Genomic DNA, 11,496 nt, shown 5'->3' with positions numbered 1-11,496 from the left:
AACCGCTCAAAACTTGCTCAAATCACGAATTCCTTTGGTTGAGAGGAGGAGAGAGGGACAGTCTATCTTTTGATTGGAACAACACTCAAGAATCCTCACAAATGCACCCGGGATCTAGGATTTGGTGGAAGCAAGAGAGAGTGAGAGAGAAAGATGTTCTTGGAATCTTCTTATTGTGTTGGACAACCCTCACTCGAGGTGGAAGAAGGATATTTATAGTCATAGTGTAAAAGTGGCCGTTGGAGGTCACTTATGCTGCACAAAAGCCAGACGTCCGACAGGTACCGGACATCCGGGCATAAAAGTTGGACCGGACGTCCGACAGGCGTCGGTCGTCCGACCATCAGAAGATGAAGTGGTCTAGCGCAGCAACAAGAGAGAAAATAGCACAGGAAGAGAATGTCCGAAGACCGTCGGTCATCCGGTGAATGGTCGTCCGGAGCAGACGGAAATCCGATAATTTAGGTTTTGTGAAGAGGCATCGGATGACGGGTCACCCACAGACGTCCGGAAGCCAGTCATCCGAAATGACCAGAAATCCAAGAGTTTATATTTTGTAATGAGCCACCGGACATCCGAAGAACGTGGGACAATCGGAGGACAAGGATGCGCTGGTTGTCCAGAAACCTTCGGACATCCGGACAAGGCAGATGCCAGACAACTAAGGTAAGAGCTCCTCCAAGAGATTTGTTAGATTTTGACTAAGTCTTTTTGCGAGAACCAGAGGTCCCCTCTTAATAGTGCGGGATCCCTATACTCAAAAAGGAAAACCGAGAATGAGCTAGAGCTTTGTGTCTTTCCTCTCCATACTTTGAGTATCTTGATTATGTCCGTCATGATCCACACTATAATCTTTTGGGAACTAACCTGAGATGCACTTGACAAAGGTGATTAGTTCCCTATATGTATTTTGTCAACAACATCAAAATATGATTAAGGGCATGATTGCACTTTCAATCCCCCCTTTTTGGTAGTTGATGACAACATACATATAGCTCTCAAAATAAAAAGACTTATGAAGCTTATGAGAGATTTGTTACAGGGCTCCCCCTTATTGTATGCATAGTGAAACAGAATATGGGCATGAGCTCACTTTTACTTGATAAAGAGCACATAAAACAAGCTCAAAAAGTCATCGTACAGATAATTTCATAATAGGGCTCAACATACATAGAAAGCATAATGGTTTGAACACATATAACACAACATAGTGCACTGGTACAGCGAGGTGCTATACACACGGTTTTTAACCCCTTTCCACGATGGCATTTTGAACCGTCGCCAAGTGAGAGACTGCGATAGGGGAGTCCTTCCCAGACGACCCAGAAACCATCGGGGATATGTGTGATAGCTTGGCTTATTAGGGATGATAGACTACTCATATCAATAAGGAATTCCTTCTTTTCCGGGAGCCCTTTCGGAAAGAACTCCAAAGTTAAGCATGCTTAGCTTGGAGTAATTTCCCGGATGGGTGACCGACCGGGAAGTTACTCCCGGGTGCGCATGAGTGAGGACAAAGTGTGCATAGAAGACTAGTATTGATCTGTGAGGCCAGTCTAGATCCTGCCAGGAGTAACGACCACCGGTGGGTGTGTCCGGGGCATTACAAGTTGGTATCAGAGCCGACCCTCGCGGTTACACGGATGTTTGCGGATAGGTGCGCGGTCATGTTGTACATGACGTTTGTGACCCATCATGGCACACGACATTGGACATGTTCCGGACTGGATGCACAGACGTATGTGCCAAGAGGGAACGTTCCTGTGGCCCGACGAGGACGTCGGTTCCTCTGAGTGGGGGTGTATTGATAGCCTGACTTATTAGGGATGATAGACTACTCATATCAATAAGGAATTCCTTCTTTTCCGGGAGCCCATTCGGAAAGAACTCCAAAGTTAAGCGTGCTCAGCTTGGAGTAATTTCAGGATGGGTGACCGACCGGGAAGTTGCTCCCGGGTGTGCACGAGTGAGGACAAAGTGCACAGAGAAGACTAGTATTGATCTGTGGGGCCAATCTAGATCCCGTCAGGAGTAACGACCACCAACGGGTGTGTCCGGGGCGTTACATAGAATGTGTTCTTTGACTCATAGATGATGATGATGAGCAGTTGTTATATGAGTATGATGATGATGAGTTGTTATTATGATGATGCGTTATTATATCACAATGATATAACAATCTCTAAATTGCTACTATATGAAAACTTGTATAATGGTGTATAAATACAGTATAAAACAAAAGAGAAATGGAATACGGAAGAATAGTAGTAGCACGGGGTCAGGGCGCGCTGCTAGTAATTAGCAGTAGTGCGTGCTGGAACACGCGCTACTGCTAACTGAGTTAGGAGTAGCAGGGGCTTAACCAACGCTACTTCTAAAAGTTAGTTGTAGCGCCGCAGCAGTACCTCTGGCACCCGCGCTACTGCTAGGCCTTTATCCTGCGCTACTACTAGGGTTTTCCCTAGTAGTGATTGTCTACTCTCACCTCGAGATTTGGAGCATATTTTGCCGATATACATTGATGCAACTTCCCTCATCACTCATTACATGATTAGACATATTTATTTTCGCGGTTGCATGAACGTAATATACCTAGCTCAATATTTACATGGCTCGTTCATTCTTTATGTCTTTGCTACGCTAGATCATTACACATACTAGTTTACTACTAGAGGCGTTCATTAGATGTTTTTGCATCATGTTTAGTATTAGTTGAGTTATTAGTAAATTTATTGTGTTGATTGTCATGTTAGAGTGTTGCCCCTACCTTGTGAGGAATAAAAAAATGAGCTAAAAAGACAAAGAGAAAAAGTTGCATGGAGGCTAAAATAATTAAGAGAATAAAAGAGAGAGGGGCACACTACTATCCTTTTTGCATATGTATGTCTTCCACAATGTTACAATTTGATTTGTCATATAGAGAGTTATCATACGCTTCTTGTTTATATACTAGTTGGGGATTTTCACATTATATAACTTGGCCTGAATATTCCTATGATGAGCTTCCTCAAAATGTTGTATATCTTCATGAGAAGCGAGTTGGATGCACACCCCACTTGTCCATTAAAGGGTTGATCAATTGAGGGAGTTCTGTTGACAGTTGGGTTCAATCATGCAAGTAAGCTATAGTAGTTACAGAAAGTGGAAAGGTTTGCATTGGTGTTGTTGCCGCTAGGGATAAAAAGACGGTTGCATAGTTGTCCTTTGAACGCGGGGTGAAGACGATATACCATCTACTTCATGTCATGATACTTAATGCAATACTCTATTTACTTCATACTTTAAGATGCATGTTGAATATCGGTCTTCGGTGGAGTATTAGCTATAGGTGCGGTTGGATAACGGTCTATGGATTTATGGACGTGATGCTCATATGTTAATTATGTTGTGAATATTCATACTTATAAGCATTGCAATTTAATCGTTGCCCAACTATAATTAATTTACCACACCCATTTCTTATCTTTTTTAGTAGACCACTAGTGAACCTATGGAGCGCGTTCCTTTTTCCTCCATAAAGTTCTCAACCATAATCAACGATCTTTTAATTTCGTGTTTCAATTTTCTGCTAATTTTCATCAACACTTTCCACACATGCGTTTTATTTCTTTTTGTAACCAACCAAGCTAGTGAGATTGGCAACCTCGCTTCTCCTGTTGGGGAACAAGAAAGTTTGATCTGTGTGTGCAGATACTAATGATTGATTGTAACCGTGTAGCTCTCATGGATTCGATAAACCTTGAGGTCAACTAGGGGAAACTGTTGCATGCTGCAAGCCCTTGCACTTGGGGGCCAACACCTTTCTAGTAGAGAGGAAGCACGCCGCCAGCCATCTGCCCCCTGCCCATTGTCCGATATGTCATCTATGTTGCCGTGCATACTTAAGACTCTCCTATGGCTTTCGTTGTGTTGCAACGAGCTTGATACTCTTGGTGTTGTCTCGGTTTATCTTTGCTCAATGACGGCGCAAGATGCCTCCTCAACATGGTAATCGTTCCGAATTCATCTGGCGGAGCTCCCAGTCAAGGTCCAGGTTTGTGTTCATTTGTCACTCGCTGATTATGGATGGTCATGCGTTGCGCCATAGGGTTCGGTATGCATGCCGGTGTGGCGTGTTAGGAAGCTTGCAAAGTTTCTGTATTGTGATCCCTCGATGATACCCTACATCTACTTGTGTCTCTTGTGGTGATGACCCTTCTATCTGCTAGCTAGGGCGTCCCTTGTTTAGGCGTCAATTTTTTTTTCTCGTCTTCTTTTATCCTTATTACTTGTATGGTTTTCGCTCCGGTTTTTCTGGGGCCAATTATCCAGTTTTTCATATAAACTGGATTAATTATTCTTTGAATGACATTAAATTCAGGCAAGGAAGCTCTCCCCCGTTGACCGTTAAAAAAAACATTAGGCAAAACACTTCTGGAAATCTAGTATTTTTCCTCTCTTATTTGTATACATCAAAGCACCTAGCTGTGTGCACCAGTATAATACTCTTGACTGGACAAAACATCACATCAATTACAAGATGCAGATGCAGATGATGATGCCTGTTTCTATTCTAGCAAATGAATTAAGTAGGGGCAAAATCACCAAGGCGACTAATCTCTTCGCCCAAGAGATGCCACCTTTACTTAATATAAACACCCTCAGATCATCCAATTCGGCTGACACTTGACATGACAGATATGCGGATTGAGTAATTGACATGTCGTCATCCTATGTAATCAGCTCGATCATGGTAAACATCGCCACCCACTGACTCCAATTTTGGCTTTGCGGAGAGCTGAGTCCCGTATCTCCACAGGTAATTCAGCCCAACAAGCAGCTCGATGATGGTATCTTCGGTCTTGTCCCGGTCAGCGAAGTGCAGCGTCTGCAGGAGCAGAACGCTCGTGCCGGAGCCGACGTTCCGCTGCTCGAAGCTCCTCTCGGACCGCCACCGCACAGTGTTGTGGGCGACCGGTGCTAGCCATCCGAGGATCCCCTGCACCGTGTCAGCCCATCCGGCGGCCAGGACGCGATCGCAGGGCGTGCCCTTCTTGCGAGCGGCGGACGACGGCGGCCTTAGGCGTGCTCGGAGGGACGCCCGGATACTGTCAGTCAGCATGCCGTACAGCGCATCCCTCTCATCGGGGCAGATGTGCCGGGGCGAGATGGCGAGCTTCTCGGCGAAGACGACGAGGTTCGCGTAGTGCGATGCCAGGGCGGCTGCGCCGAGGGTCGTCTCCGGTGCGTTTTCCAGCACGTCGTGCGACGAGCACTCGAACACCGAAGTGGAGAGCTTCCTGCTGGCGCTGTGACGATCACTCTGGTAACTGACACTGAAATCGTCGTTGTTGGATGAGACGTAGCTGAAGCTCAGTGGGAGATCATGGCCGCCGTGGACCCACCCCTCCCTGGTCGGAGACTTGCTCCCGCTGACCATGCAGCCGATGAGGTGCTTGCCACGCACCGGCCACTTGAGCTGCTTCAAACTCTGGCTCCTGGAAAGTAGGAACCGGCGAACGTCGCCGTTAGGGGCCTTACCGGAATTTGCAGCAACCGTCGACCTCTTTGGAGCATCCACAGGGAAATCCGAGGGATACACCAGCGAATTCGTACTACCGACGAAGGAGTTGCTCCAGGAGAATGAGAGCCGCGCACCGGCGGGCGACACCATGGAGTAATCGTTCATGGCGATTTTCTTGGGCTGGAGGTCGAACACATCTATGATCCTCGCGACGATGGTGAAGAGCGATCTGCCAAGCAGACGGACGGCGTAGTCCAAGCTCCGGTTCCAGAGAGAGGCCGCGCGGAGGCGGTCGACCTCCTGCCTCTGCCTGGCGACGCGGCGCGCGGCCTCGCCGGGCGCGAACTGCACGCGGCGGAGGCGCGCGCCCTGCTCGAGCTCGGCAAGCACGTCGATCTCCTGGCACAGGAGGCCGGTGGCGGCGACGAGGCGCTGCATCTTGCGCGCCTTGCGGTCCATCTTCTTGGCGGCCGCGTAGCGCAGCCCGTGCGAGTCGGCGCTGGCGCCGCCGGCGATAAGGCTTGAGAAGAGCTCGTCGAACCGGCGCAGCAGCGGGTCGGCACACCGGCCGGCGAGCCGCGCGACGGCGCAGGATATGTCCCCGCACGCGCCGGCCATCTCCGCGACCGCGAGGGCCAGCAGCGCGCTGTCGTCGTCGGCCACGAGCCGCCGCACGCCCTCGAGCCGGACGCCTTCCCCGCGGAGCCGCGCCACCTGGTCCTCCTCGAGCGCGCGCCACAGGCTGGCGGCCCGCGACATGAGCGCGGCCACCTCGAAGGACAGCATCCCGACCCTCTCCCCTCCGCCGCGGCCAGTGCTCAGCTTACGCATCTTCGCCGAATCCTGCTAGTCGCCGTGGCAGCGTAATCGAGGCGGCGGCGGCGCGCGTGATGGGGTTGGGTTCGTCAAAAGCGGCTACGGGGGCAGCGGTTTTAGGGAACCGGGAAAGCGCGGGTGGGCAGAGCTGCGCAACTGCAACCGCATAGGTAGTGTCACGGGGGTGGGCGAGGTGGTGGGAGTTGAAACCGAAAGAGAGGGGTCCGACCGGCATCGGGGGAAGGATTATTCGGCGCGTGCAGGGCCGTGGAAACTTTGGCGAATTTTGCTTGGACTCGGGTGGAGACAGACAGGGGAGAGGGATGCGGTGTGGATGATGAGCCATGTGTTGGGTCCGTCGCGCACTATACGTGACTGCGTGCGTCAGGGCGGCCTCTGTCGGGGGCTCGGGATGTTCGCCGGCGCGGCACTCCCAATGATTGGAGGATATAGACAAGCAGACGGTTCTTTGGCCAGTTGCCGTTGCTCATGGGCCACGAACTCACGAACCCCTGTTTTGGCAGTTTGCCTTTGCCCCTATGTCGATCGCCAACATGTGTCGGGAAGGTAAACGTTGGGACATCCTCAACGCCGTGCTGCAAAACGGCCGCAAACATTTTGACCAATGTGTTTGTGTGTCTAAATCTCCACGAACCGGCATCAAATTTGGAGGGTTTGAGGGCGTCCAGACCTTCACCACATATGTGCCTCCGCTTCCCTAATGCATTGTTCATGATTGCTGGCTCATCTTTGTTTTCACTCGTCTTCACAACTTTCATTCGATGCAACGACGACAAGCGTCGATGAAATGTGGAAGCGGCTCTTGTCGGCGCATAAGCACGAGATGGTGGCCCTTGCAAATGACTAATGCAAATGACTAACATGTCCACTGTGCATGACACATACATGCCGGACTGCCGGTGAGGCTCACACGATGGAGGAGGCATCCGACAACGAGCCCGTCTCCGCTCCGGTTGTTGGCTTCACCATGACCTAGCGCGCAGGTGCACTTCGAGGCCGTAATGGCGGAGGAGCAACCGGAGCAGCCTGCGTCACCGGACTACATGTTCTGCATGCCGCAAGAGGAGCAAAAGCACAACCTGCAGCTCCTTAAGCAGCCCGTCTCGCAGACGAATAGATCGCCTGCGAAGAGACGCGCGAGGACGCCATGATGTCGCGGAGAACCCGACCTTCATGGACGAGCAGCGAGTGTTGTACAAGTCCATGAGCAGCGCCCACACCATCCGTCGTGAACAATGGCGGCTACGCGTCATGGAGGCGGAGCGTGACACCCAGTTCAATGAGATCGCGACGAAGGCGGGCGCAGGGGCGAGGCGGGTGATCATGTGTGGGAAACGCTGCCAACGTCGGTAGCTCCACGTCGCTCGCGTCGGGCCGCAACAAACACGAGGCTGGCCCGCCCGCATCTATCATGGACCTCACCTCGACCGACGACGTCCACGGCCACACAACAGACTCTAGCAAAGAGTAGGACATGGAAAATGGAACCGTCCAGGTCCGACATACAGTAGGATGTGGCAGATGAAACCGTCCACGTATGGGAAAGAGTAGGATACGGGTCTGTTGGGAAACGTAGCATGCAATTTCAAAAAAAAAATCCTACGCCCATGCAAGATCTATCCAGGAGATGCATAGCAACGAGAGGGGAAGAGTGTGTCCATGTACCCTCGTAGACCGAAAGCGGAAGCGTTTGACAGCGCAGTTGATATAGTCGAACTTCTTCTCGTTCCGACCGATCAAGCACCGAACGTACGGCACCTCTGAGTTCTGCACACATTCAGCTCGATGACGTCCTTCGAACTCTTGATCCAGCAAAGTGTCGAGGGAGAGTTCTGTCAGCACGACGGCGTGGTGACGGTGATGGTGAAGTGATCCACGTAGGGTTCCCTGAAGACCGTCTCCATCTCTGCCAGGACGGCGTGGTACCTAGCCTCCTGAGCCACCAGGACACGCTGCATGTTGCGCTGATAGGCTGACGCCACGCTCGGCAAGCCGAAGGGCATGCGAACGTAGCTGTGTGGTGGACCCTCGCAACGGCCTACACGCGAAGGCCAAAAAAGCTCCTGAGACGCGGCCCTGTTGAGCCCTGGGACGTCGATGCAGACGCGCAGCCCGGCATCCTTGCCTGGATGGGGAGCTGCGCCTGGTGAGCGGTGGTCGCCGCGCATGGCCCTTGCATCTTGCAGTTCCTGAGTGATCTTGGTGATGAACTCCTGAGTGGTGGGCACTCCTTGCCCTGTGTTCTTCTGAGGGAAACGTGCCGCGAAGCACGCCTCCAAGTGGTGCCCAAGCGCCTCCCTCGTGAGGTTGGCAAGGTCCGAGGTCCTCCAGAAGAGAGCCCCCGAGCCCTGCCCGAGGAGGGCGCTGGGCGCGCCTTCCTATGCGATGGAGGGAGGCGCCCCTGGAGCGGGCGCTGATCCTGACGAGGCTCCAGCTGCGTCGCCACCCTCCTGAGATCCTGCACGGCGCAGTTGCTTCTTCTTCTTGGGGAGGGCCTCAGGAAGGCCCTCGCCTTTGCTGTCGGGGTCGTCGATTGCTGCAGTTTGGAAGGCGTGCTCGAGGGAGCACACCGCATCTCTCTCTTCACATGGGACCGTGATGATTCCGCCGCTTCCCGGCATCTTGAGGACGTTGTAGCCGTGGTGGGTGACCGCCATGAACTTGGCCAGGGCCGGATACCCGAGGATGGCGTTGTATGGCAGGCGGATGTGCGCGACGTCGAAGTCGATGAGCTCGGTGCGGTAGTTCTTGCGCTCCCCGAAGGTGACAGGCAGGCGGACCTGCCCTATCGGTGTAGTGGAACCGTCGGTCACTCCTGAGAAAGGCTTGGTAGGCTGAAGCTGTTCATACGGGACTTGGAGGTTGTCGAATGTGTCGACGGATAGGACATTGAGCCCTGCGCCGCCGTTGATGAGGGTCTTGGTAACTTGCACATTGCTGATGACTGGTGAACAAAGCATCGGGAGGGTGCCAGCGGTGGCTGCACACTTGAGCTGATCTGCCAAGTTGAAGGTGATGGCGCACTGGGACCACCTGAGCGGGCGCGTGGCCTCGAGCTTGGGGAGGACTGCATTCACCTCACGAGCGAACTGTTTGAAGATGCGCTGAGAGGCTGGGGCCTGAGCGCCTCCCAAGATGCAGGCGATAGCACGCGGCTCCTGGAAGCCCCCAGCCCCTCGTCCTGATGGTGATCGTCGTTCCTTCTTGGTGCTGGCAGCAGCGGGGGAAGACCGGCGTTGCCCTGAGGACGATCCTCACGAGGCTGGTCCCTCCAGGCGCCCTCGCGAGGATGGTCCTGCCAGTGGTCCTCACGAGGCCTGTCGCGCCACTCCTTGCGCGGGCCACGGTCGTCCCAGCGTCCGCCTCCACGTCCTCCTCCTCGGCCGTAGCCCCGGTCGCTGCGCTCGGGGCGTCGAACGGAGCGTCCTTCGCGAATGGCTCTGAGCTCTTGACAGTCGCTGGTGTTGTGGGTGTTCAGGTTGTGGAAGGCGCAGAACGGTCGGCTGCCCTTGGATGACTCGGGCTGGTCTCTGCCCCGCTTGGTGTCCGGCTCCGCTGCGAGCACAGTTGCTTCCTTGCGCTTCACATCCTTGGCCTTCTTCTCCTCTGCACCTGCAGCTGGCAGCTCGAGGAGGGAAAGGCGCCCCTCCTCAGCTCTTGCGTACTTGGTTGCCAGGTTGAACAGCTTCTGAGATGTGCACAACTCCTCGTGGATAGCGAGCTCCTTCTTCATCTTGATGTCGCGGACGCCGTCAGAGAACGCGGAGATGATGGCCTCATCCGTGACCTTGGGGATCTTGAGGCGAGTGTTGTTGAAGCACTGGATGTACTTCTGGAGGGTCTCTCCTGGTTGTTGCTTGATGCGGCGCAGGTCACCCGCGGCCGGCAGGCAGTCGCGGGTGCCCTGGAAGTTGGCGACGAAGCGGTCGCGCATCTCATCCCAGAAGGAGATCGAGCCGTGCTGCAGGTTCAGGAGCCAGGAGCGGGCACCATCCTTGAGAGCCATGGGAAACCAGTTTGCCATGAATTTCTCGTCACCATTGGCCGCTTCGATGCTCAGCTCGTAGAGCTGCAGGAACTCCGCGGGGTCGGCGGTGCCGTCATAGCGAGGAGGCAGGTCCGGCTTGAACTTGCCTGGCCAGGCGACACTACGCAGCTCGGGGGTGAAGGCGCGGCAACCAGCCGTGGTTGCTAGGGCCCGTTTCGGAGGTGGAGCTTGGTCTTGGTGAGGCCCGCATGCCGCAACCGCAGGTAGCGCGCAGCCTTGGCGAGGTGGCGCGGGGAGCGCAGGTGCAGCTTCCCGCGGCCGAGGAATTCCTTGGCAGCTTCTTTCTTCGCGCGCGGGCACCGGGCGTGGTGGATCACGCCGTGGGGCCGCGCGCCTTGGCGCCAAGTAACCGTCCTAGGGCAGAGGTGGTGGAGGCGCTCCATGAGCCACGTCGCCCATGGCTGGCGGAGGGCGAGGCAGAGAGTGGGACGGCGCCGGGGAGCCCCCTGCGGCGCGGACGAGTTCGGCGACACGGTCGAGCCAGTCCTCGTAGAGGTCGTCGACCGGACGATAGCACAAGAGCTCGTTCGCCATGAGGAGCGCGGCCTACGCGTCCATGGGCGCGTGACGTGCGTGGGACGAGGAACCGGCCGGGGTCAGTGATGGAGTGGCGGTGCGGCCGTCCTGCCGCACCGATGGGTGCAGCGAGGACGCTCGCTGCTCGTTCCCCGCCGGGCCGGTGGCGGCGTTGGCAGCAGGAGACGGAGAACGACGAGGTGGCCCACCGACGGGAGCCGTCTGAGCAACGCGGGCGGTGAGGGCAGCGCGACGCTCAGCTCGAGCGCGGCGAGCGTCCGCCATGGAGACGACGGAGCGACGAATCGACGGAAGGGAAGCTACGGTGCACCCCTACCTGGCGCGCCAAATGTCGGATGTGGGGTTCCGGCAAAACCCTTAAGGTTCGAACTCTGGGGTGTGCGCGAAGTTCTTTCCCTCTTACCGATCTACGCCCTAGCTCGCTAAGATCTCGCGGACAAACTCGACGAACTCACAATACGGAAAGACACGAGATTTATACTGGTTCGAGCCACCGTTGTGGTGTAATACCCTACTCCAGTGTGTGGTGGTGGATTGCCTCTTGGGCTGATGAAGAACAGTACAAGGGGAA

General features: G+C 54.5%; 1 protein-coding gene across 1 annotated transcript; it reads right to left on the bottom strand.

The window, feature by feature from the left end:
* Window positions 1–4,414: 4,414 nt before the first annotated feature.
* Window positions 4,415–6,597, bottom strand: LOC123120261 (uncharacterized). Its single transcript, XM_044540232.1, has one exon. It carries the CDS (start codon window positions 6,332–6,334, stop codon window positions 4,706–4,708), a length of 1,629 nt encoding a protein of 542 aa, XP_044396167.1. The 5' UTR covers window positions 6,335–6,597; the 3' UTR covers window positions 4,415–4,705.
* Between the last annotated feature and the right edge of the window lie 4,899 nt (window positions 6,598–11,496).

This window comes from Triticum aestivum, chromosome 5D, assembly GCF_018294505.1.
Source record: "Triticum aestivum cultivar Chinese Spring chromosome 5D, IWGSC CS RefSeq v2.1, whole genome shotgun sequence".
Classification (NCBI taxonomy): domain Eukaryota; kingdom Viridiplantae; phylum Streptophyta; class Magnoliopsida; order Poales; family Poaceae; genus Triticum; species Triticum aestivum.
The sequence above is the reverse complement of the archived record's forward strand: the minus strand, read 5'-3'. Positions and strand labels throughout refer to the sequence as shown.